This window comes from Acanthopagrus latus, chromosome 4 (assembly GCF_904848185.1).
Source record: "Acanthopagrus latus isolate v.2019 chromosome 4, fAcaLat1.1, whole genome shotgun sequence".
NCBI classification, from domain to species: Eukaryota; Metazoa; Chordata; class Actinopteri; order Spariformes; family Sparidae; genus Acanthopagrus; species Acanthopagrus latus.
The window spans coordinates 28464754-28492113 of record NC_051042.1 but is presented as its reverse complement, the minus strand read 5'-3'; the positions used below and the strand labels follow the sequence as shown (position 1 = coordinate 28492113).

Genomic DNA, 27360 nt, shown 5'->3' with positions numbered 1-27360 from the left:
GTTTGTACAGGCATATCATTTAATTTTTAATCTGTCTTTTCCGATTAAAATATCTTTTCAATGACCTTTAATGGTTATAGCATAGACAGCCATTATGAAAACCATCTCCCACATCCTTTTCTATTAATGTTGAAATGTGTTAAATGGGTAATACATGTATTTCAGTCTAGGTTTTTTCAAGATGTGCTCCATTATTGGGTCCTTTTAAAACACCTGGCAACCCAAAAGCTGGCTCATACCAGCTCTGTAAGACATCAGTACATCTAATTAAAAGAGGCTTTCTTCGTAAAGAAATCCATCATCCAGCAGCATTACACAACTTGAGTCCATAAGCAAGTCATTCTACATAACCAGACAAGCTGCTCTCCCTGGTCCATGATGAATTCATGATGCAGATTACCTGAGAAGCGTGCAACACAGTAAAATCTGAGGCAAAAACGACTTTGATGTTTTTATTCTGTAGAACTTTGCACAACTTGGAAAAGAGAAAGTATACATTTGTAAAATTCAGTTCATAGTGCATACTCTGACTCCTCTGTGACCAGGATGACACTTTCCCTTCAGCAGGTACATAAAAACACCTACTGTGCAGCACACACTGGTGCCTTGTTAATATTCAGCACCGGTCCAAGCGACAAAACGCTGTATGAACTCGTGATTAAGACTCGCTCAGATAAATACAATTCATGTAGTGATTTGGTAAGAGATCTCAACCATTTCCCCACTTTGAAGCCTTCTCATGGCGCACATGCGCTACCTGAAAGTGATTGAGCATTGTTATTTTAACAAAAGGCCTTTTATGTGCTTGAGCCACGGAACCACCGTCATCCAATTAAACTGCTTCGTGTGCTCAGAGCCAAGTAAGATGGGTTGTAAATTGGAATATCAGCCGCAGTATGAACCAAAGTGATATTCCGAAAGATAAATACCTGACCGTGTATCTTAATGGCGATTATGAAAATAAAGAGTACCAGAAGGATTACAAATGCAGCTGAGGAGAAAGCCACACAAACTGTGCACTAAACACTATTTTACATTAACAATAGAAACATTTTCCTCCAGAAAGTAAATATTCGAACGTGTGAGAAAGCCACTGTTGGCGTTCATTTGAGCAGTGAAATGGCGAAGATGTGTTTAAATATAACAGCTAGCAGTAATATAAGGCAGGTAACAGATGTGTGTGGATGATGAGTCCTTGTTGATATTGGCAGTTTGAAGAGATATATTTTTTTTGTCCTATAAAAGTGAAATCTTAAGGCGTCTACGTCATCGACTGCGTGGTAACATTCAGTACAAAAAACTGCGACCATAGTGAACAATTACAATCTGGATGGGAAATTTCAAAAGCCTCTCATCCCTCTTTTTTTCAGACTGGGTTTAGTGCAAAAAAAAACAAACAAAAACAAACAACAACCCCTGAATGGGCACGGATTATTAAACAGAATAATATAAAACCCTCCAGACTAGAGTTTAAAATACCCAAGTACCACAACTGGTTAGGTTATTGGAAATGTGTAATTTTTTGGCTCCATGTTTCCCTGAAGAACAAATATCTGAGGACTGTTTCTGAAATCATTCAACATCCACAACGAAGTCCCCGATTTAGTGTTGTAATGGTGTTGACTCCAATAATCCCATAGGAACAAATACGTACCACCACGCTTTCCATGGTTTCCTTCTTTCTTGTGAATATGTAGAACGATTTCAGAAACGGCGTGGGTTGAAGGGGCTGCTAACCTCCCGTGTGAGGCCCTTTGTTGCAGTTTCAGCACAAATATTTAAATGACTTCATCTTTAAACACAGTGACTCTCCGCAACTCTGTTCAGGCGGACGGAGAGAAAATCATGAAAACACCAACCCTCTCATCTACTCACAGCCTCCCTCCACCTTGCTCCACTGGCTCCTTTGATACAAACACTTTAATGAGACCTTCGAGCCGAAGAGACCAACAACACAGAACAGAGGAATGTAGCTCAAAATAAATACATCAGTAGTTCAAAAAGATAAGAAAATAAAAAGTTGGGTAAAATACTTGAAACTAGACTCGGTGCCTGATTAACGATGTCAGTCGTGACATTTGGGAGGAGAATCGTCTGTTAAAACCAAACTGTTTTGGTCCCTTTCACCAGTGATTCAGAAGAGAGGGGCTGTGGTAAGTAAATACTTTCAACACAAGTGCGTTTGGGAGACGGCATGTATCGCAATGTATTGTACGAGAGCCTTAATCCAGTTTTTCCTCAGTGTATTCAGCCACAAGCATTCAGTGTACTATTTGTATTCGTTTTACTGCACCAATTATATATTACTGAGTTGTAAAATTATTATTTTATGTTGAAGGGTGAGATTATTTCACTTGTTCCCAATATGAAATCCATTTTTAAAAGGTCCCATATTATAGAAAGTGATCTCTCCAGTTGTTTTTGTGATAATAAAGCAGGTCTACATTCTATATAAATACTGTGGACATATAAAAATACTCAATCCATGGAGAGATTGTTTTCAGAAATGAAGCCTTTTTAGTGGAATCTGTAAAAAACACGACCACTTGCTGAATTAATACTCCACACCCATAGAGGGCTGCACATCACCATGTAACCACCAGCTGCTTTTAACTATGGCTGCCATTAGCTAATTAGCACAGTAAGCCGTGCAGGTTGCAGTCCACAGAGCAGTGGGGGAGCCAGTAGAGCGTACACAGTAGGCTAACTTCTGGTTTAGTACCCTGCAAACTTGAATGGGGATAAAATGATGTAATTGTGCCTCACTTCTAGACATTTTTTTTCCCTATTTTATTGGAGTGGATTTTAAGTGTCTTTTGGCCCCAGTGCATCGGGTGCGATGAAATTACATGGTTTGGCCACAACTGGCTTCAAAACTGGCAACTGTTCTGGAGGCCTGACTGTGATGGGTCAGAGCTAGCGGGTTAGCATGCAAACCTCAGTAGATACTGTATCTTTGCAACAATGCGTAGATGTCATAACATCAAAAATGTTAATTCTTCACATGCTGTTGATAATTTCAGTTATTTATTGGTCGCTTTCAACTAAAACTCTCACATGTTTCACCTTGAAAAGGACTGAAACATGCTGAAACGTCCTTAAAGAGGAGAGCTAAAATGCAGCATCTGAGGGCGAATAGAGGTGCTGCAGCAATGCAAATTATGCAAAAAAAACCAAAAAAAAAAACACTGAAAGCTTTTGTTTCTACATGACACCTAAAATAAAGGTTTGAAGATTATCGTAATATGGGCCCTTTAAAAATTGTTTTAATATATCTAATGCAGAAACTGCTTTAAACTAGTCTTCATTAATAGAAACTGAAATGGGAACAAGTGGAATGTTCTCACATCATTTGCATAATAAGACATGAAGGCTGAACCTGAGATGAAATGACTTGAAACATTTTTTTGCAGACGCCTGCTTTACTCATATGATGAATGAGGTAACTTTGATGTAGAATTGAGATGTACGCTACTTTTGCGATCCATATTGAACATGATGGAAAAGAAAAGGGGAAACCGTGCCTGGAGCAACGTTTGACTTCACAATTTTTAAAAGACAAAGTGAATAAGAATAAGTCGTATCTGCTACATTTTACATCCAGAATCTCATTACTTGCCTTTGTCTCGCCTTTAAAACTTTTCAAATCAACAAGACATCTCTTTGTGATAAGAAGCAGCCCATGTTGACATCTGCAGTCTCATCCAAAAACATTTACCATCACTCTCAACAAAAACGCTTCGTTTGACACCTGTGTGGTTGCAAAGAAATGGGTTCCACATAAAATAAAAATCTGATAGGCCGATGCTACGAAGAGGCCTGAGAGACGTCATAGTCTATGATGAGCTGTTTGATGTAGGACAATTTCTCGTGGAGATATTCGCACCTCTTCTTCTCTTCCCGGTAGCCTGGGAACTTCTGTAGAGAGAGGAGAAAATATTCTTAGTAAAAAAAGTGTTTCACATTAATCACGAAAAGAGATTTCCTGCAAATAAACTAGATTGCTAACTGCTAAACAGGAAGTTAGCTAAAACCTAGGTTTAATCACCTACAACTAACTTATATGGATTTGTTTCAGACATCACACCTTATTTCAAGAACTTAACATGTGAAGTGTCACTTGTTCTTCTTGTGCACAAGATATCAGAATGAATTTCACAGAATTCAGTAAAGTTTTCTGAACATGTCAGATGTAATAAGGAGCTACTCCGAATAAAAGAGCTGTGTTTAATTTCTTTACACAGATGAAAGCAACCCAGTGAACAACAAAAACAACTGGAATGATCCGAATGTTAGACTCACCTTTCGATACTTGTTGTACTTTTCTAGTATTTGGTCTTCCATGATCTAAATGGTAAAGAAAACCCCACAATTAAATCAACTGGAACTGTTCATTTGGCTGCAGAGAATATCAGCAATGTGCTGTGTTAGTATCAAATCAAGCGGTACCTTGTATTCTTGTGTCCCCGGGGACAAGCTTTTGATCTTGGAGCCCAGCTGAACAAACATGTGAGTTATGGTTGCGATGCGGGAGTGGAGGTCTTTGTATTCATCGTACTCTGCACAGAAATCCTCCTGGTACCTCCGACGTTGCTCCAAAGTCATGATGGGGCCGTATGTGCTATGAGGAGACACACAGACACAAGAGCTAATGATGATATCATACTGGCTCATATCACAGACAGTCACTTGATCCTGCTGTAAGATTACAATAGTCACCATTACCTTTTAATATTTTGCCAACAGAGGCTATTACTCAGAATCTGATTCCCTTTTTTCTGATATAGTACCTATTTCTGACACAAGGTGGCAGTGTAAGGCCACACTGTCATGCTGCTACAGTACGGGTGCCCCCAGACATTAATATGAAGACCATTGTTTACTGACTGTTATAATAGATCACATATTTAAATGACAGCGCTAAACACAAATATTAATGTTCGTCTGCTCCCCCATGACAAGCGCATTCGTTTTAACTTCTACTCGTTTAATGATTCTTTCACGATCATGTTTTTGTTCTCAACACGTTATTCTAACAGCTCATATCTTAAACGTGTAAATAGGAAACAACGCCAAAGCGACGCCGCATGGAACAATCACAACCAAACAATCTGGAAACATGTTCACACTCACAGCACATAATCTGGCTTCTCCTCAGAGGCCTCAGCATTTGTGATGTCAGGATCTGGATTTGAAAAAAAAAAAAGACAAAACACCAGACAAAGAAAATGACATTAGCTCCAGTTGAGTCCGAGCAGTCACTGAAATGTCACTGTCTGAATGTTAAGCATTGTGTGTTTTTGTTTTGTTTTGTACGCGTGTAGGCTAGCCGAGAGCTTGAGGGTATCAGGAGACATGTCAGCTTAGAGACCTACAGCGCTGCTCGAGATGTTGTTGAGTCAATCAGCCACATAACACAGGGAGGACTCAAGAGAGCGAGCTTAAGGGAGCAAACACAGACGTGCTCTTGAGACAATGCTGCGTAAGTGCACCAGCGGGCTGTCGGACAGCTGCTCACAGAGACCTCAGGCTCATGTACCACTGGTCACCAGCTCCACGTGTTTGAGGTTAACCTGTTATTTTTGTTGCTCACTGCCATATAGTGGGTGTAATGCTCAAACAAAAATAGCCAGAGAAGCAAGAGAGTGATATTTGCAAACTTTTTCCTTGTCGTATTGCCTATTAAAGCTCGGAATGACTCACAAAAACAGGAAAGACTTTGTCTTTTTTGTTTTTTTTCTGAGGGGGAGGGGTTTTCACAATTACAATTTTACAATTTGAAATATCAAGAACACTCAGAATGAAGTCTACATGAACTAAATGCAGAAAACTGTCTTTTAAGTTAGATGCTGATGCGACAAAGCGTTTGTAATTTACGAGCAGCCCCTGAATACATCACGTAGTGTGCAGTCAGTGGACAGAAGCGGGCAGCTGTTTTGGTTTCAGTACTGGGTGTCAGATGGTATCTGAGAAAATGGAGGCTTACATCAGTCACAAGAAAAATAATAAAAGTGCAAGGAAAGATCCTTACTGTCGAGTTTGTCTGCTTTCTGCTTGAGATCAGGACTTGTCTCTAACCATTCGCTGCCCTTGTTGTCTTTTAACCTCTCCCGCTCCTTGTCTTTGTGCTTTTTGGACTTCTTCTTCCTGTGCTGGCTGTTGGCGGGCTGCTGGTGAGTGCAGTCGGAGTCACCCTGCGGAGGCTGGTAGCTGCTTACTTTGGGTTCTTGCTCTCTGCTCTCTGAGACAGGTGTGCTAGAGGTGCGAGACGGCTTGTGCATGAGAGGGAAGCCACTGTGGCCCCCTGGTAAGCCAGCTGGGTTTCCAGTATGGTTACTTGTCCGCTGAAACTCAGTCTTTGTGTGGAAACTGGGGTTGAGGGAAGGAGCTGCAACGTCGTGTCCTTTATTGTTTGACAGTCCGTTTGCTGCCGGCTGCTGCTGCGACCTCTGGTCCGCAAGTCTTTGTCTCTTAACGGCGAGTCTGTCCAGTGAGTCAAAAGGCACGGGGCGTTTCTGGTGAAGGAGGAAGGAGAAGAGGGAAACTGAGCCTTAATCACTCATATTGTTTCTAGGATTTCAGTACAAATACTACAGAAACCTGTTAAACATCATACACAGTATCATGAAGAAGCAGCATGTTTTGAAGATTTGTTAGAGTTGATTGAAAAAAGAAAAATACGGCCATTTACCACTGCAGGATTTTTCACTGGGCTGTGATGTGACGATGCGTCCTCTGGGGTCTTCACTATTGACACATTTGCTGATTGTTGGCTGATGTGCGTCTGCAACTTCCTGTTGGAGGGAAGGAAGGAAGGAAGGAAGGAAGGAAGGAAGGGAAGATGAAGACGGGGATTACCATTGTACCGATTTATAAAGCGACTTCTTACTGGCATCGCTGCGAGGTCATGTGGATTTTTGCAGCAGAACTAATGAAGTTGAAAATGAAACAGATTCTTGGTGTCGCGGGTACAGACGGGAGTGTTGATTAGCTCCAGCACAGAGATGTGTGGGGCTGAGAGAGGAAGATGGGGAGGAGAGAGGAAAGACAACGAAAGATGCCTGAACAAAGCCGTGAGAAAACAATCCGAGAGTTTGAATGTCCAATTACTACTTTGTGGGCGACAATCAACACCCTGAGGGGAAAAGCGAGAAGATGTGTGTTTGAGCACCACGTGTCACTGAGAAACAGGCTGTATAAACAGAGATTAAGATTCAACTTTCAGCATATCCAACATATCCGCCTGGTGCAGCTTGTTCCTTTGACCCACCTGGCCAGCAGCCTGCCGATCAGCTGCCTCTCCTCCTCGCTGTAGCCCGGCCAGTCCCTCTGCACATGCTTGTAGAAATCATCCCTCAGCAGGTAGCTGCTGTCTTTGGGATTCACTTTTGCCACCTGAAAGACAAAAAAAAACAAAACATCTTCACACCTTCCGTCTGCTGAGCAGGTTGTGTACATTAAGTCTGTAGAGCTTTATTACTGAAAACAGCTGCTGCCAAGAAACGACCCCATGACAGCCGTGCAAATGAAGTACAACAGTAAAGATGCGGCCGGACAGCTAGTCAAACAGGGATTGAATTCTACAATATTACTGTTACTGAATGATATATTTTCAAGTTCATCATTTGTCAGGACTTAGTATTGTGTGGAATTATAATAAAGCATTATAAATGGTAGTAATACTAATAATTGTGTAATACCATATGGTTGGGATGGTTTTTCTCATACAGCTGCAACCCTAACTGTCCTGAACTGGAGGCGTGGACTTGCTGAAAGTGGCACATCTACATTCCTGAAAAGCAAAACTCCTTTTCTGCGTTTCTGCTCCCAGCTGACAGCGTCAGGCTTTAACCTCCTCCCTAATCTTGTCTGACTGCCTTTCTCTGCAGACATCTATCTTTCTGGGGGCCTCCTGACACAGCGGCCCGCCCCACTGCAAACACAATCTCTGCAGAGACAATTACAGCATCAACCTAATTACACACAAGCACGGACCAAAAAAAAAAAAAAAAACGCATGCATGCACTGCATACCCATCAACATACGCACACACACACACACACACACACACACACACACACACACACACACACACCAGTGATGACAGTACAAACATCATTTAGAAATTACCCTGAAATGTATACAGGAAAGTCACATGAAGTAAACGTTTCTAAATTAGATAAGTTAAATTAAAGCACAGCTGGCTCCCCTCGTCAGTTCCAGTACACGATGAAATGATTTTATGTTGCTTCATCTTGGTTTGTTGTTGAAAATGTGAAAGTTCACCTTGGTATGAAACTCTGGTGCTAGTTGCAACAATACTAGTAAAACAATGCAGGCACTGTGTGAATGCATGGCTGCTGGGACAAACACAAGCAACGGCGTCCACAGTGTTTTTTGTAGAAACACTGTCACATAAGTCAAATAAATGTACAAAACCCACATATGTAAACCATTTGTGTGTGATGTGATGTGTTTTAAAAGGTGGTTAGAAACTTAAATCAAAACGTTTGAAAATTATTTTTAATCATCGACACAATATAAAGAAATTTAAGTACTGGTGTTATCTCAAAGACGTCTATGTATTGTGTTATAGAGATATCTAGCCAAGTTAGCATGCTAACCAGCTAGCCCTGGTCCTGAGAGCCTCCATCTCCTGGCGGTCCAAAGCTCTTATGCAAGCAGTATAAACAGGACTCTCCCTAGCTGCATGTGTGCTGCAGCAACAGTCAGTGATTTGCAGAATATTCTGATGAGTTCAGTTCTTCAAGTTGCAGCTTTAAGTGTGTGTGTGTATGCATGCATGGGCGTGTTCCTGGGTGCATGTGCGTACCTCCTCCAGTATGGCGCCCAGCTTGGCCTTGTCACTGGGGCCGGCTCTTTCTCTTTCCAGCCACAGCAGCAGCTCCGGTTTCCTGTAGGGTTTGAGAGCTAGCAGGTGGATGATGCGCTCCCTCAAGGGCTTCTGGGTCGCCGTGGTCACGCTGCCGTTCCTCCGATTGTTGGCAGCCTGCTTGTGGAAGCCGCTGTCTGACGCAGACGGAGGAGCTGGCCTCTTGTGGAACTTGACACATTTACCTGAGTGGAGAAAACCAGATATCAGGAATAAATGATACTCAGTCATACCTGTGTGAGATAAGATAAGATTTGTGTACATATCGATAGTCGCTCTGTATTTTACATCCAGAACAAATAAGCTGCCTTCAACAATGTCTCACTAAGTCACACAAGATCTAATCTTAGGAATGCACTGACATTTAAAGAGGCTCATTGGAACTAACCTGGAGCCTGAGCAAAAAAAAAAAAATAATCCACAAGAGGAACGCAGTCAAATGTGTCAAGCACGTGATAAAAAATAAAATTTTATGCGAAGAGAGTTAAAGTCAGCCAGATTTCACAACGCTCCAGTTTCTCCACACTCTCCGGGCTGCAGCATCGCGACAAGTAGTGGAGTAACGAGGACACATTCATTAAAACGTCTTCCGCTAACCTTTACCTCTGGGTCACATGTAGACGCAGGCCTGCAGCTATTTGCCTCAAGATATAAACGGCCCATTGATCATTGCTTACATCTCCGCTGCAGACAGATGGGACATGTTGGAGCAGAGAAAGCTATCTCTCTGTGCTAATCCCATTACAGGTTAATCTGCGCTTTGAAGGTTACAGCGAGGCGGAGGTACAGGAAAAGAAGGCTTTCCTTTCAACCGCAGAAAAAAAAAAAAAAGTAATGTCCTGCCAAGTGATAATAACTACAGGTTAGTTATCATTGCTCTCCCAGCAGCCATTAATTATGATGACAATACACTGAATATGTAAACTTATGGTGCTCGATGGGTTTTGACACGTCTGATTACACGTGCCGTGTTCTTCAACGTGTCCCGAGGCTGGTAAGGGGGGGACGTACGGTGCAGTGCAGTTATTAAATGTTTCTCTACGGATATTCATGTTGCCAAGTCATCTTCACCTGACGACCCGATGTTGCACAATCACGCAACGTCTGAATCTGGTCTAAACCAACCCCCGGAGCTCCAGCACCGCCGCTGAGGGTCCAGAATCGTGCCAAGAAACACCACTGCATAACCACAGCGAGGGTTGGCAGAGAGAAATAAGAGAAAAGCAAAAAAATAGGGAAGAGGCTTGCCAGTTCATGCCTCTCCTCTTGTGATGAATGAGAGGTACGTATCTTATTTGACCATTAAAACTCTGAGAACACACACACATACCTCTGGGTTACCTCTCTTATCAGATTCTTGCGAGGCGTTTCTGCACGACAACGCGAAACAACAACTGACTGCTTCCTGCAAAAATTCATAAAAAATACTAGACGTCACGTGGAGCTTCGTCCTCACAAGACACGTTACAGAGATTCACTGCAGTCAACAACCTGGTTGTCGATCGGTGAACTTGCCTGCTACGTCTTAAATTATGCCGACTGTGACCAGCACCAAACTTCCATTTCAAAAGCCACATGTGAAAGGAGAGATGAACGACAGAACTGATGACCGAAAGCCAAAAGCAAAGAGTACAAAATAATAAAAAAAAGAAATTGAGAGATGAGGGTTTAGCTTTTAGTCTTATTTGTACAACTAAAAATACAGTCTGCACATCTGGTTTCATTACACACCAAAACAGGAAAATATCTGGCTTTTCATTTAAAGGAATGAGTACAGCAATGTTTTCTCATGTGAGGCAAATATTCCAATTACTTTCATAGGTGCTATTAATATTTCTGTTTTTTTGACTCTGCTGATCCTCCTCCAAGCTTGAAGCTGTTTGGCCTCTCCCGCTTTAAAAATCTGCACATGCATCATCCTCTGATCCCCAGCCAGAGACCTCTGACAGTCTATTCTTACTTGGATGTGTGGCTCCGGGTTTGATCTCGATGGCCGAGCGGCTCCAGCTGTCCTTCTCCACCTGAGACATCCTCTCACGGGTCATCTGGTAGGAGTCGTCGGTGGCGCACACGGTGATCTTGTCCTGGATGATGCCCTGACCTTCCAGCTGCTCGCGGCCGTCGCTGCGAAAGAAAAACACGGAGGCATTGGACCGCAGGGCTTTTCTGCTGGCTGTAAGGTCAGCACTGTAAAACACACACGGGCCTGTGAGCTAACTCAGAGCGGCATACCAGCGGCGACTCCCAGCAGCATGAAGTGGCTTTGTGGTGGGAGCTGGCTACGACAGGTCTATGGTTACTGTATGTTATGTCACAGGCCAGATATAGCTCCGCAGCCTTGCTATATGTGAGAGAGCCAGATATCCTGGTTCAAAGCAGGACAGAGCCTGTGGAAAACCACCAGGATTAGCTTGGCTCCAGCCTGCAAACTTACAAAACAAGGATCATCTTGGACAAAAGGGAAAAGAGTTTTTAATACATGAACCTGGGCTGTGTTGATGCTGTTAATAAATCAAGGGCTTACTGTGATGCCAGATTCAGTTTTCTTTTTTCTTTTTCATACATAAAAAGAAAAAAAAAACCAAGCCTTTCTCCCCTGATCCCATTTTCACAACACAATTACATTTGTGGCCAGAGATCGTTTCTCCCCTTTATCCTCTAAATATCAAAACAAATGTGGGGGCAGCGAGAGCAGGATTTCGCCCTCGCGCTCTCTTACGCTGTTTCTCTTGGCTGCGGCTGCTGACTGGAACCGGAACAAGTTTGTGTTCGGACCACAGTTAGCCATCTGGCAGCAGGAGGCAGCAACGGAGCATAACCCTCGGTCTCCAAGCATATCCACTCCAATAAACAAGGCATCGCAGGTCTCAGTAATGAGAGGGCCAGCCCAGAAATATACAGGAAATTACAATTGCCCCATCCTGTGTACAACAAGCGGTAGGCTAAGCGTCTCTCACGACTCCCTTCAAGATGTGGGAACAGCGAGAACTCAACCTATGATGATGTCAGAAAGGTGTCGTCTGGGGTCACAACCAGCAGATCAGACTGAACACTTGCATTTATAATTGCTATTACAGATGAAGCCACATAAAAGTCATATTTTCTAAAAAATAATGCATTTACAGAGCTTGTAGAACTGCGGGGAATAAAAGTATGTGTTTCGTTAGCATCGAAAGTCTTGGTAGGCAATTTTTTGGAGAATTTATAATGACCCAAATAAAAATGACTGGCTAATGTGTGGGCAAGTTAGCTAGCTAGTGTTAGTGAGGTTAGCATAAGCTACCTAGCATTAGCCACAACAAACTGGCAACTACTTGAGGGGGCAGATGAAGAAAAAAAAACAAAAAAAAAACAGCGGTTGTTCACATTTATTGGCTGAAAGTTGTCAATAGCAATCTTTAGCAAAAATACCTTTACTGTTAACTGAAATCACCTTTCGCTGTTTTTCATGCTTTGCCGATTTATGTGGAAAAATTATATTCTATAAAATTCTGCTGCAAATTAACCTGGACCTACAGTAACGTGTAGGGCAGCCTAATGTTAATGTTTAACACAAATTTAGATAAAAAAAATGTCAAACAATGTAGTTGTGGCCCCACTGCAGTAACTGTGAGGACCGTCTGAGAGTTGCGACCCCCTGTTGAAGCCCAGAGTTTGAGATAGTTTAGTCTAAAGTTACTTAGAGATAACACGTTGAAACTGACTGACTTCATACCTTGACACATATTGATGGATGCAGTCGAAGCTGGCTTGAGGTTGGTCTTTGCTGTCGCTGGACAAGTAGAAGGAGAAGACGCGTAGCGAGGAAGGTGACTCCGGTGTGGGAGCTGGGATCTTGATGTACTGTGCAGAGAAAACAGGAGAAAAAGTCAGATTTTATGACAGACAGACAAGATAAACAACATAAACAACGCCAGAAACAACACCAAAGATAAATGCTTCCAGATATTAGCGTTCAGTCCCTCACATGCCGGGCTCCTCTTTTTGTTCCCATCAGGCTTTTGTCTGTATATACAGGCGTGTATAAAACCTAAGGGATGGTTTTACTGTTCTAACTTGTCAGTATTTCCCATAAACCTCTTGAGTTCACGTGTCTTTCGTTATCTCTCAAACTGTCATCTCATTGTCGGGAAAAGCAATTACCATCTCAGCAGAATTTTCAGAGAGACACTCTAATGCCAAAACGCATTGTAGCCAAGAGCACGGGGCCATCCAACGACAAGGCTTACGCAATCAGCGTCAATAACCTCTTTTTTTTCACAACTTGCCTGCAGCAAAACCCAGCACTCTGACAAAAGAAGTTAAAAGACTGAAAAGAGTAGTTCATCCTGAAATAACAGTAAATGTTTAAAAAAAAGGGCTGTTAACAGCTGTCAGAGGCTATCTCATCGTAGATCTAACAATACATACAGTATAAGTCACATAATCACTGAATGTGAAGTGGTTTATCCTCTTGGGAGCACAAATGTACCCTGGCAGGCTGTCAGCCCAGTAGATTATGAGATATGGTGTCTGCCGAGTTCACATTTTGGCTTGATTACTACTTCTACTATTAAAAAAAAAAGGGGGGGTTCATCCTTTAGGGAGCATGAATGTAAGTTTCATGGCATCAGATTAAGAGATTTCTTGAGTGGAAGGTTTGGAGAAAGTTCGATCTGATGGTAGTAGAAAGAGAAAAGGTCACAAGTTCACCAAACAATTAACCACTTAACAATCTTGCTTGCAACCGGAATATCAAAAACAAGATTTATGAACATCGGCCAACATTTACTGTTCTGTACATGTTCGACCCGCTTGAGCTCTGATCATACGAGCTTTCCCGGGTTACTCCCTGGACATTTAGATAAGAATCATCATTGATGAGTGTTTAACACAAGTTGTGTTGCAACATAAAAAACAAAAACAAAAAGAAATCCCCCCCCCTATTGTTTGTGATGATAAAAGTCTGATTAATGGTCCTCAGAGGTCGGGAGGGGAGCGCCGTATTGGATCCAGATGTCCTGCATGCGAGTCCTCGTCAGAGCAGACGGTACATGCGTGACCCGATCACTGTCGCTGAGAAATATCTGGGAGATAGTGAGAACTTGTGAACATGGAGGTTGGCTACAAAGCTCTTTGTTCAGGATGGATGAACTGTGGAGGAAATATTCCCATTAAATGAACTTCCATCATCATATATGCCTTTTTAAAATGGCGAGGAAAGCACTCGGCACAATGCTGCACTTGCACATCTTGTTTTCAGAGAATCTCATCCCAGGCTTGCATGTGTAAATACAGTACGACACACACACGCACACACACACGGATCTAGAGTGAGACTTTGTGCCGCTCTGTAACTTTAAATAAATCTCCTTGGGTAAACAGTGTTTTTAAGAGTCCGCTCCACTGAGGCGTCCATGAGATCTCCTGGCAGACTCAGCGGAGCGCACCAGAGCCAAGGCTGCAACCTCCAGGGCAGACGAGCGCGCACACGAACACACACAGAGAGGCGCATAATAACAGATCAGGAGAAATGAGGATCAGGAAAAAAAAGTCCGAAATCGGCGCTGATTCGACCGCCGAGGAAAGATGTAATTGCACGTCTCTGAACTAATTCTGAAAAAAAAAAAAAAAAAAAAATGGTATTTTCGTTGAGCTTTATGGGAAACTGTCGCAAACAGAAGCGCTGCATGAGCTGTGGGGGCACACGAGAGAGAGAGAGAGAGAGAGAGGAGAGACTCAGCAGACACTGTAAGTAAGTTAAATCTCTGAGTGAAACATCCATCCTGCAGAGGACATCCACACCGTCATCACAAGTATTCTTCAGCGCTTCCTAACTGCGGCGCGGAGGTCAGCAGTTTCACAACAATCCCATTCTTCATGCTGCCGGCAGACTCTTCTGGACTGGGGAGCAGCAGCTTTAAGTGATAACGTATCGTGGTGTGGTGGTGGTGTAGGGGGGGGGTTTCCTCCACTTTCTCCAGTTGTCGTCCCTCTGCTCCCACATGGCTCTGCTCTTCTTGTTGTTTTTTTTCAAATCCACTCAGTCAGCCGTGTCCAGCTCTGCTCTGATGTTCCCACCTGTACGTCTGTACGACACACAAGCTGCAGACGCAGTGTTGCCTCAAAATGTAACTGTTACAGTTCACATTACCTTTGACTGTTTAACATCAACCAGAAAAAATAGTAGACTCTGCAATGGTAGGTATTTATCGACGTGCAGAATAATATCCTTACTGCCTTTAAAGCTATAAATAAATAAGCGTTATGTAAAAGTAGTTCCTGCAGATAATAATCAACCCAGAGAGGCATTTAGCGTCTTTTAAAACCCCTGAATACTACCAGCTCAGCTCCATATGGCAGCAGTGTTATCTCTAACTTTCTTACTTTCTAACGCAGCGAGTACTGGTGTATGGAAAAATGGGTATTCTCTCAAATGCATGTCATCGGGGTTCCTTGAAAGACAGGTAGGCTACTGCTGTTAATCACCCTCCCTGGGAGTTTGCCTAACACCTTGATTTCACTGGGCTCACGTGTGCGACGCTGTTTCGTTCCGTCCTCCACTTGGACTCGTGTCCCACCGGAAGCATTGCAGAAGTGAAGGGTCATCCCAGCCTGGTGCTGCTGACTTGCTCAGATTGCGTTCATTTCATTTCCTTCCCTTGATTTTCGTGCTTCTACCCATGGTTGAATGGACGGCGTGCAGTTTTATTGTTTAATTGTATATTTCTGTAAGTATATATATACTCTTAAGGTCTGCGACTTTGTTGTGCTGTAGATTTGTCTGTGTTTTATTGCACTATGCCGTTCTGCTGTCTGACTTCCTGTCTGGCTCTGTGCAGTTTAACGTGGCTGCTGTCCACTTCTGAAAAAAATGCAGACTTTGCGCTTCTCCGCGGAGCAGAACGGAGAGACTGTAACGCAGACGTGCCCTTTGGAATCTGGGGTTAAGACCCTTCAGCCATTATAAGAGCTTCAACTCATCACCACTGACGTAAATAGCAAAATGAGCTGCACAGAAAGCCAATTATAGCTAATTTCACATCATGAGATTTATTTTTTGTTTAAATCAGTAAGGTCCACAGGCTAATCTGTGTCCTGAACCCTGAATGTTCAGGTTTACATACTAAAAACTCTTAATTCCATTCATGATGCATGATGAATACCTGTTTTGAACTCAATCTGAACTAATGATTTGGCTCAGCGAGGTGTCCCGCTGCTTCTGTGCTGTTTTTCTAAGGTCACGCTGGACGTACTGACGCAACCGTGCAACAAAGCAGCACAGTCGTTGGCTCTTTTCTCTTATCAGCCCGCAGCACATGTCCATGCACGCAGGCGCTCACACAGGAATTTATACAAACTATATACAGCTGAACTCTGACAGCACTGACAGATCGACAGCAGCTCGCGTGTAGCTGGCTCCACACGACTTTTGTTTTAACGCGTCTTCTTCGGCATTATGTAATGTTTGTCTGTGGGCAGCCCTGCAACGGTACACGCTCAAAGCCTGTAAGCTGACACTGGATGTCTCATTGTTTGTAAGAGAAAGAGGTCAGAAAACATGTTGTGATAACAGCTGAGAGCTCACCAGAAGGGATTACTTCTCACCACGAGACGGTTTTGTTAACATTTCACAAGATGATACACGTCCTTAATGACCACTTAGCCGTCCCCATTAACCGAGGAGCAATAAGGTTTTAAAGCTCTGTTATTTCAACAACCTGTGTGGTGATACAAATAAAAAACTGGTGATGTGTATACAGATGTCCAGCTGCACGTCCTCGCTCGTCTTCGTCAGTCCGAGCCAGCTCACACAAACCTGTTAACGCGATCTCTGATGGTGAAACTCTGGATTGGGTGAAGCCAGAGAAACAGCTGGTTGTCAGAGCTTCATAAGCTGAGAGTTTCTGCAACTGCAGAGTGAGGCTTGAGATCATCGTGTTAAAAAGTGCTAAAATGTTAACCAACTTTGCAGATAGTGGTTATGACTGGGAGCTCTGGGACACACAGGAGCTGTGGACTGGGACCGGCCGGGGCTAACTAACTTCAGCAACTATCTCTGTAACACAATACAAAGACATCATAATGTCAAAACTGATATTTATTCACAGAAGGTTGTTCGTTTCAGTAGATTTTTGAATGTTTTTAACTTATATTCTTACATTCTGTCCCATGAATGTGACACAAACTGTGTGTTTACAAAGTGTGATAAATAATGTTTACTTCAGTCATTCTGTTGTCCGGTAAAGGTAAGTATCTCGTTGTCATTTAAGCAGGTTTGAGTAACTTATAAAGCAAAAAAAGTCTCTGGAATGTGAGAATGTATGATCTCTTTTTAGTTTTGTGTCTTTTTTTTAATGGAATACCTCTAGTTCCTGGAAGACTGTTCGGACAAAATGAGCAATCTGACCACTTCAAATCAGCATCTCCTATGATCATAACCAGCGGCGGACTCAGGATGTTTTTTGACACCAGCACCCAGAAAGTCCTGATACATCCATAGTTAGTAATAAACCCTGGGCAAGATTTTTAAAAATATATCACGTGATTGTAACTACTCCACTTCTGTAAGACACAGGGATAATAAACTTACATAAACTTTAAAACTAACCCTACATGGCATTTTAATTTCCTATATCAGAGGTTCACTGTCGACTTCGTACGTGCTGCTCACATGGATTACTGAAAATCCCCCTGACAGATGGTGAGGGAGCCTCGTTGCTTGTTTTGAATTCCACCTCCAGTGAAAGTTTCACAGTAGCCACAGTGTGATTTACACCTCCTGGGACGCATCAGGACAGCAGAGGGGTACAGCTAATCTGGATGCCGGCCTTGATGCTAGGAACATGGCACAGGGGCAAATCTGTAAAAATGCACCCAACAATGACGGTGTATCCACAACGCTCTCTACCTGAAAGCACAAGTTGTTTTAGCAGCATTAGTCTGTGACAGTGCTGACAGGCCTACAAGCTCACACATGTCTCTTTGGGGATCCTTCAGGGCTGCAGTAGAAAAGCACGTCGAGGTGAAAATGAAATTATTTTTTGCGACTGAACCTGTGCCACTAAAATCCGTGATTGTTTTCCCCCACGGTAAAAAAACAAAAAAAACCCCAAAACAGTGAATGATTTATGGACTTCTGCGTTCATCGGATTGCACTGAGCGCTGCCACGGGATTCCAGCTGCAGCGAATGCCCGGTCGTGCAGCGCACTCCGGAGCCCACGCTGGCATCCACCCGGCGGCGGTGGCTGCTCGTGTGACCTCCGTGGGCAGAGCTTCTGGAACCCCACTGTGCAAACTACAACAAGCACTCTCGTTCCCAGTCGCCGGGGCCCAGCGCGTTCTCCCGGCAATTCACTCTTACAAAACAAAAAAAAACAAAAAAAAAAAAAAAGGACTTGGCACTAAAAGAACTCGACTGACCATGAATAATGAAATATTTATTGTCTTCCTTTCAAGTAAAACATTCAGGGAATCTGCGGGTCGCTTCTGATCTTTGTGATTCCTGAATGGTGTGGAAACTGGAGCGATAAATGGTTACCGAGGCGGTTAGAAACACTTGCTAGCAAAGGGTCAACGCTTAAAAAACATTAATGTAATAAAAATTGGTCCGAAGCCGAGTGACTTATGACCTCAGCGAAGCTCAGTGACCCCTGCGGAGGCCAAAGGTAAAGAGGCGACCCCAAGAGGAGCCTGAAATTTAACAAGTGTTTCAGCGTATAATTCATTCTTGTAACCCAAACAAGGGCCCCTGATGCCCCCCGACGTCACACATTCAGCCCCCATACAGTCCAGTCTAATCCCCGAACCCTACATGTCCCCATTCTCATTCAAATTAGACACAGCCTCGTCCTGGTTGCTCTGTCTTTTTTCAACAATTCCTCCTCTGTCTCCATCATCAGAAAAAAGAGGCCTATGCCAGTTTCACCCTTCGCTAAAATATCTGCCTGTTTTGTTTTTTTCTCTCTTAGTCTCCATCAATCTCTCTCAGAGGCGTTACTCCCGGCGGACGCCCACGTGTCCGTCTGTTTTCTCCGTCTGCAAAACTTCAAAACCCCTTCTTTTTCCTCAATACAGTTGTTTCCGTTCGTCTGACAGACTCCTTTCAAGTCTTATAATGTCCGTCAAAATCAGCGTTCAGAGCAAAGAAAAATCAACAACAGAGTCGTCTAAGGGTGGAATCTGTCGCAGCTTAACAGGAGCGATCAAGTTTATAGGAGAGATACGTCGACCGATCGAAGGCCCACAGAGTCAAACAGCAAAATCATACTGCCCTCATAAAAAAGCTGCATTTTCTTCCACAGTGTTCACTGAAATATAATTTTCTGAATGTTCTCTGAGTGAACAGGACGCTCCCTCCGTGTATAAATCAGCACACTTGCGGGCCTCCAACATTTTTGGTCGTGATCTCGTCGTATTCATCATCTTTGGAAAAATAGGAACAACTGTGAGGAAAATTCAACTTCTCGTCTGCCCTGTTTATATAAAAGAAGATAACAGCAGCAGCAGTTGAAGGCTTGGTGAGTTTTAACTTGCAGTTCTTGGGGTTTTTTTTTAACCTGAATGGCACCTTTGTGCCAAAACCAGAAATACCAGTACGCACAGTGATATCTCTGATTGTGTGTTTGCACTTCATTCTGTGGGTGCATGTCTGCATGTGTGTGTGTGTGTGTGTGTGTGTGTCTTTGGTGATTGTAAATTCACTTGCTTTTTGTTCCATTTGACTTTGGGAATTTACTTTTTTGCCAGTCTGCATATTCACAAGGTTTCAAGCCAACTGTGGCGCAAATTTTCTGAGGAAACCGACGAACTTTTCAACACACTTTATCGATACACCAACTTTATGAACCTCTGCCGAGAGTCAAACCACCAACGTTGGTACTAGAGTAAAGTACTGCCCACTGCAATAAGAGAAAATTCATGCAAAGACACAATTCTAAAAGGATTTGATGTTAAAAAATACTATCAAGCCTCATGTGGGTGCAAAAGAAGCTGCGTGTAATCTGGTTAGTTTCCTGCAACGCTGTCACTCCGAGGTTAAGTTGCATTGTGGGTAATGCCAGGTTTTGAAAAGCAGTCCTAGCATTGCTCTCCTATGACCCTGTCAGACTCTCTACAGACAATTTTTACAAATGATCGATACAGCACTTACAGTTATATTACCCACAATGCATCTCAGCCACTCAGTGACATCTCTTTAGCGGATTATGTGAAGCTTCTTGTGGAGCCACAAAAGGATTTATATTACTTTTTTTCCCCCCACATTTCCCATTCATGCAGTAGTTCTCCCAAACACACTTCAACGTGAAGAGATTAAGAGGACAAATAGAAAGTTCTCATCTTCATCCTTGGACAGCTTAAGGTACTGGTTCTATCTTTCCCCGGACCCAATAACCCCAGTTTAGATGAGGTGTGCGATTAGCCGTTCTACAGGAAACATCAGGATAACAAGGGAAAACCCAGATCGTCTTCGATGTTTTTTCAAGTCAGTAAAAGTACTTTTATTTTCCGCCATTACTAGCAACTACATTGCACGAGCCTCAGTCTGACCCCTCTGTGACATTTAATTACAGAAAAAACCTCACGTGCTGAAAAAAAAATGTCCAAGGAAAATTGGTTAATTGTAAAGTGAATTGTGGATCCTTCGATTTCAAAAACCTCATGAAATCTGTTTCCAAGGCAGACACACTGACCGAAGCACTGCCTTAATATGGCTGAAATTAAATTATAAGTGTGCTCATACAGACAGATAAGAGTGAAGTCATTACTCACTAACAGGCCGAGTCTGTGCAACTGTTTTCTATGAATCTTATTCTATGCATTACACATACGTCTTATTCTTATCTGGTCTTTCTGGAGTCACAAGCCTGTTGAGGTGACCTTTGACCTCACATAATCACAAGACTTGCACTGACCTGCATCAGATTTCAAAATTTCCACCAGACAAATGCCAAGTTACACCAGAAACCCCACACTACCATTTCTTTAAAAAAAAAAAAAATGTCAGGAGCTGAAGTTTTGACACAAGGAAAATCCCGACTGTCAGCATGTGTGGCGACACTATCTTAATGAGCCACGGCTCACCCTCGACTGTCATAAATGTCTCCACGCGCCGAAGACGCAGGACGGGAGAGGCTCACTTTCCTGGCTTTATCGAACTATAAAGTCGATTGAACAAAAACTGTGAGAGACTGCTGTCGGTGCACATGGCTTATGTTTCCTGCTAGCTTTTGGTTGAATGTGGGGTCTGGGTGTAGATCTCATGCAGGCTATTGTTTCCACATCCTCTGCAGCCTGAGTAATGGCCTTCTGAAAACAGGCCGTCTTTTGTTCTGGCCTCCTCGGCTCCAGAGTGGGATGCCATGGCACTGCTTCCCCTTTCTGGTTGATAGGAGGAGAGGGAGGAGGTGCAGCAGGGAGGAGGAGGAGGAGGAGGAGGAGGAGGAGGAGGAGGAGGAGGAGGGGAGTGAAACCTGTCGCCACCACCGCTGTCTGTTATCAGCAGGAGGCGAGTCGCTCTGGGTTTGTGTTAATCCGGCGTGAGCAGAGAGAGGCTCAGCTCCAGCTCCCGTCTCTACTGCCACTCACGAGGCTGAGGAGGGAGGAAGGCCAAAGTCTATTTATCAGCCAAACATCTATGTCACTGGCTCAGACACACACACACACACAAACACACACTCAACCAGCCAGCCACCACACTTCAGTAAACACTACTTTCTCATCATCTCATCGCTAACAAAAGAGCCGAATCGTTCCCAGGGCCACAAGTTGACACATGCCATTTAAGACGGGTCCCCTCCACAATGGAGGACAGCGATACAAAACACAATGTGCGTCTGTGTCTCTGGCCGGTGGAGGAACGACGCACATGGGGGCAGAGGGGACGCACTGATGGAGGAACGGGAACATTTTGCATGTTTCTGGGTGTGTTCGTGATCCCACAGTCGCTCCGTCAATGCCTGGAGCAAAGCGGCATCTTCTGCTCTGTAGCTGAGTTGCACATGCTGGCACTGGGTGATTAATGTGGCTGCCTTGAGTGGGAGACAGTGCATGTAATCAAGCCCCAGCCTGTAATCACCTTCTCCTCCTTTTCATTTGCAATTTCACAGAGGGACAGAGCTGCTGCCAGAGCTTGCGAGCTCCGGTATCGGGGAGGGGGAGAAGGAAGGCTGGGGTATGTATGAAGGGAGGAGGGAGGACAGGAAGGGTGCCGTGCCACAAGCATCCCCCGAGGTTTCCCCCTCCGATGCCAGGAACGATACGTCTCTGGCAGGTGCCTCGGGGCCAAACTGTCAACTTCAACAAATTGTGGGTCACTGTGTCTGACAAAAGCACCCCTCCTCTGCTGTCCCCCTCCAAGCAAGGTGGGATCTTCCCGAGAACGCTATGTTTCCAGGGCCATACCATGACACACGTGTGTGTGGATAAAACAAGCGCCCTTTTATGGCTCATTAGCTTACGGTGTGGATTTGCTCATGGGGGAATTAGACGGGACACGTTCCTTAGCGAGCCAGGGTTCGCTGCCGTATCTCCAAGCCGCTTAATCGGACAGAGAACGCATTTTTCCAGGAGCTGCCCCCCCCCGGCGGATATCAGAGGGCCGCTTGTCTTCGTCCTGCACACGCACCCGTTTCGCTAAACAAATATGTAATCCGGTCAGCGCACAAGATTTTCATTCTTTGGCTACAACCACCAGTGTTTAAAACACCATAATCCACCAACAACCTCCCTTTTGTGGGTGCGCGCTGATTAACGCGATCGCACTTCTAACAGGTGACATACACAACATGCACAATGTACTGCAGAGATTACTGAAGCACAGTGGAAGGGCTTTCACATACTCACATTCCTAATTGCCGTACTCCCCCCCCACACACACATCTTCTTAAGTACTTTTTAATTTCATGTTTCAAGATGATTTATGCATAAATTAAGAGTGCAATCCGTAGTGCATTCATTTAGCTAACTAGCCAGTTTTGCATGTACTGCATCTGAAGTAACATCAGTGTTTCCAATGTTTAAAAAGTTGAGACTTTGCGTGTGTTTAAAAAGGGGCACTATTTCCGGGAAGAAATTGTAATCAGAAGCGAATAAACTTCATTTTTTTATGCCTGAACAAACTACATAAACTGAATAAACAAACATTAAAACACTGAAAATGGCCTTAAAAGACAACACAGTTTCATACTGTTTTAGTTTGTTTCTATGTGGCGGACCCTGCCACCTTTTTCGAGCTGCAAAAAGTGCTCTTGGGACCTAATTTCCCTCCAAGAACAGCTTCTTTATTCAACTCATAGAAAAATTAAATATCTAGAGTTTGTTTTATTACTTCAATAACGCTGTAAATATCAAATTCCTTCTCCAAAACTACAAAGTGCCCCTTTAAAAACAGCTAAATGTTTGTGATGGAAGATGTTTGCAGTGTTCTCCATTTTAGTCTCCACTCCATTAGAGCCACAGCAGGGAGGTTTTTCTGTCGAGTCGGGCACAAACAAACCCTCGGGGCAGGCCACAACACATCTGGACCGACTGTACACCATTCATTTTGGGTGATCCAAAGAGACTGACAACACACAAGCCTGCATTCCCCCGCTCATTGTTATTCAAATCAGCAGAGACAACACACAATCAAAAGGGGGGGGGGGCTCTGGGGATCTAAGCAAAGGCAACCTAAACACACACAAGCAAAGACACACACACACACACACACACACACACACACACACACACACACACACACACAAAAACCCTTCAACCAAACACACAGATATTTATTGAAAAGCAAGTGATAGAGAAGAAAAGTGAAGCGAGCAAACAAACATAACACACCACACACACGCAGACGGTCCTCAGAGGCTGCCAGGCTAAATACTGCTGCACAATGGGCAGAGGGGGCAGGACATGACAAAAAAGGGAGGTGGGACATGAATAAATCATGCCTTCAGGCCACACAGGACACAGCCTAAACACACACACACACACATAAAAAAAAACAACCATCCACACCCACATTTAACACATGAAATCGCACCCATACACACTGAGCATGCAGCACAAGGTGTGTCCTCTCACTCTCTCTTTCATTTGCACACACGGAGGAAAAAGTGGGACTCCGACCTGGGAATGGGAACAGGGAAATTAGCAGACCAGAGTTCATGTCAGCTGCTATTACTGCAGCAGAAGTGTGTCAGCGCTACACGAACACATATGAAAAAAAAAAACACACATTCATGGATGTCTGAGTCAGGCAGACAGGGAAAGCTAAAGCAAACTGAAGTCATGATGCCTCACGCTGTAATCAAGAGCATTACGGCTCCTGTAATTACCTCTAAACATTCATTTGGCTAATAACTTTAGCTCTCAGCGCCGCGTGCAGGGAGGGGTGTGAAATCCCTCAGCCGTCATAATAACAGCAGCGGTCCAGAGATGCACTGAGATGGTGTCGAGCAACACATGCAGTTATTCAAAAACAGCAGTTTGCATCATTAAATTTCACTGGCATGAATTCAACCGTATAATCAATCTGCCGAACTTCCCTTTTTTTTTGTCTTAACAGGTGGCATTTCCCTCTTTGCATTTGCACAGCAGTCAGTTAACTCGACTGATGTCTGTACAGTAGTTTCCTCTTCTTCTTCAGCTTAGTGTGTGAGCTGTGAAGCTGTGGATTGGATTTCCTCTAATTTAATGCCACGCATATTCCTGTTGGTGTCATGTGCTCCGTTTGGAGTCGCAATTGTAACGGGGCAGCTGACTAACTGACCCCTGACCTCCAACACTTGACCCCCGAGCGGAGGGAACTGCACACATCGGGCAACGGGACGGTTTTGCTCAGGGGGACGTGGTCTGGAAACTTTACAGTAACCGCTTGTTATGATGGACAGGAAGTAAAAGCGATTTAACTGCCTTCAGTCCCCCCGAGGAGAGAAATGAAGGAAATGGAAAAGGCTATTTTTTATTCTAAAGGTGCACGATGCAACTTTTCTCACGGGCCTGTGAACAAACATGGATTCTAGCAGTTTGCACAAGCTAACAAGACGTTAAGATGTACTTTAAAGCCATGTTTTTATATATGTAATTGTAAATATTGAAGCAAAACAGACTTGTGCTGTTATTTATGACTGGAGTGAGAACGAAAACAACACACTGCCCATCCGAAAGCCCTAAAGTTCAAGAATACAAATGACATATTGCACCTTTTATATCTGCGTAACTGAAGAAAAAACAAGTTGTTCTCAGAGGAAAATGAGAACGCTGCGTGAAGCTAGAAAGATGGCAGGGTCCGCCACATATTAACAAAGTAAAACAGCATGAATTTATGTTGCACCTTTTAAGCTAACTTTTTACGATTTGTATCTCGGCTTTAGACCAACGAGGAGCAGCGCACCAGGCACGCTCGCAGGCTTAATCCAGTCTGTTAACCACACAAGCCCTCTTTAAAACTCGCCACCACTCGGCTCATCTTGTCGTGGCAGGAAGGGGAGCTGCACAACTTCTTCTTTCCCTGAGCCAACCCCGTGCAATTAGACTGAAAAGAGTAAAGTACTCCCCAAGGACACAGCTGCTCCCGACTTCAGTCAAAACATGATGCAGATTACGGTTCGGCTACAGGAGCAGAAGAGTTTCTGTTTTCTTACAGACGCATTAGTGTCTCGGTGTGTTTCCCACAGTGGATACACATCCATGCGTGCAGCGTTTATAAGTGTATTCTCCCCAAAAGGAAACACGTTGCACAAGGTTCTAATCTCCGTCACTGAAAGATCCTCATTTGACTTATGATAACTCTTCTCCCCCGCTGCTGTCAGAGTGTGTGTGCAGCTCACTTCTCCCTCCCTCCCTCCCTCCCTCCTCCTCTTGCCTTCTTTTCCCAGAGCCGCTCACTGACCTAACAAAGCCTCTCCACAGTCACCAGCCTGACCCAGTAACCTGCATGCCTCCTATCTGCTGGAGACGGCCCGGCTATAAGCTCCCATCTGAAGCCGCAGCCCGGTGGGGACGTGTGAGTCAACAGCAGTGTGTGATGAACCAAAAAAAAAAAAAAAAAAAGCTTCCCCCTGCAGTTGTGGAAGGAGACGTGACTTGGCGTGCGCTGATTATCTCCTCGACGGCAACTACATCTCGGTTTGTTGCGTCGTGCATGTAAAAACAACCGAGCTGATCCGGGCATTTTGAAACTTCTATCTGTCTTTTTGTTCTGTACTGTCAGACTGGATTTGTGTAACTCACCCCTTGGTTTCCTTTGAAGCAAATCGATGGCTGGCTTGGTAAAGACCCCTGAAGTGAGAGAAAGCAAGAAGGGGAGGAGGGGGCGGGAGGAAAGAAAAAAAATGTGTTTTAAAATGTGAGTTAAAGTTGCACCATCAGTAATGCCTGTGTTGTTAATGGCCTCGTCCAGTGGAGTGAGTTATGAGACAGAGACTAGTGCGGCTGTCATTTAAGATAACCAGGCAGGCTGCCACTCTGAAGCACAGGAAGCAAACAGCTGACAGCCTCGTCCCCCCCCCTTTTTTTTTTTTTCCTCCTTTTTCCCGACAATCACAGGGTTCAGTTCAGCCCCCCTGGTGCAGCCATGGAGCCATGAAGAGATCCAGGGAGGTGAAGTGAGGGGGGGGTAACGCAGTTTAGAAGTGACTGTGAACTAACTCTCGTGTGATGTGCTCACAACGCACGAGACATGCTATTTAAATAAAATATATATATATTTATTACAAAAATGCAAAAAACTATAAAAGAGTTTTAATTTGGCAAAAACGCAGCAGTGGAAGGTTTTTAAAAGAAAGAGAGAAAGAAAAAAGCTCAGGCGACAACTTTGACAATTAATCTCTTAACACACACACACACACACACACACATATAGAAACAAACACACACACACGCGAGGAAAAAGCCTACCTTGAGGTTCTGGTAAGCCTCCAGCGCCCTGATAGCCGTGTCCGTGAGCTTGACATGGTACAGAGTCCCGCTGCAGCTGGTTTTGTTGTTTTTTCCACAGGAGAGCCCGTAGTGCTGCTCCTGCCTGAGCGAAGCCATCGCTGGCTTTTCTCGCTGCCCCGCAATTAAAGCTGCTTTCCTCGCTCGGCTCAACACTCTCCCTGATACGTCACAGTGTGGGCGGGGCCACGGTGACAAAACAGCACCGTGGACCGGTCGGCTCTGTGTGTGTGTGTGAGTGTGTGTGAGTGTGTGTGTGTGTGTGTGTGTGTGTGTGTGTGTGTGTGTGCAGCCACCAGTCGGGACCAGAACACACTGTGGTGGTTCTGCTGGACGTTTCTTCTCAGTGTCAGAGTTCATATTCAGAGATGTCCCCCCCCCCCCCTTTTTTTTTTTTTTTTTTTTTTAAATTACTAATCTTGACATTTGTGACTTTGTCCAAACACAAATGATAATAAACTTTATTTATAGAGCACCTGTGACAACAGCGCTTCGGCAAACAAGCAGAAGCCGGAAACTGAGGAGGACAGTGTGACAGAATAAACAGTTAACCGTCAAG

The 27360-nt window shown here is 44.0% G+C and overlaps 1 protein-coding gene and 1 long non-coding RNA gene across 3 annotated transcripts; one reads left to right on the top strand and one right to left on the bottom strand.

Annotated features, from left to right (window-relative positions):
- Positions 1-438: 438 nt before the first annotated feature.
- On the bottom strand, positions 439-26951 carry LOC119018790 (RNA polymerase II elongation factor ELL2-like). Of its 2 annotated transcripts, XM_037096755.1 has the most exons (12): positions 26763-26951; positions 26097-26144; positions 12609-12736; positions 10854-11017; positions 8834-9078; positions 7271-7395; positions 6692-6794; positions 6032-6515; positions 5134-5185; positions 4450-4621; positions 4303-4347; positions 439-3918 (listed from the first exon to the last, which is right to left on the bottom strand). In XM_037096755.1, exons 1-12 carry the CDS (start codon positions 26898-26900, stop codon positions 3808-3810), a joined length of 1815 nt encoding a protein of 604 aa, XP_036952650.1. In that variant the 5' UTR covers positions 26901-26951; the 3' UTR covers positions 439-3807. The 2 variants fall into 2 exon arrangements, with proteins under 2 accessions (XP_036952650.1, XP_036952651.1); XM_037096756.1 differs by lacking the exons at positions 26097-26144; positions 26763-26951 and adding an exon at positions 15406-15541.
- Positions 3432-6030, top strand: LOC119018795. The gene is made up of 2 exons (XR_005074867.1): positions 3432-3563; positions 5325-6030. It is a non-coding gene; the product is annotated as an uncharacterized LOC119018795 (long non-coding RNA).
- Positions 26952-27360: the final 409 nt, after the last annotated feature.

Coding starts and splice junctions, on each gene's coding strand:
- LOC119018790 (XM_037096755.1), bottom strand. CDS start 26,900: ATGGCTTCGCTCAGGCAGGAGCAGCACTACGGGCTCTCCTGTGGAAAA. Junction 7,396..8,833: donor TGGGCGCCATACTGGAGGAG/GTACGCACATGC, acceptor TTTGTCTTTCAG/GTGGCAAAAGTGAATCCCAA. Junction 6,516..6,691: donor CAGTGAAAAATCCTGCAGTG/GTAAATGGCCGT, acceptor CTCCTTCACCAG/AAACGCCCCGTGCCTTTTGA.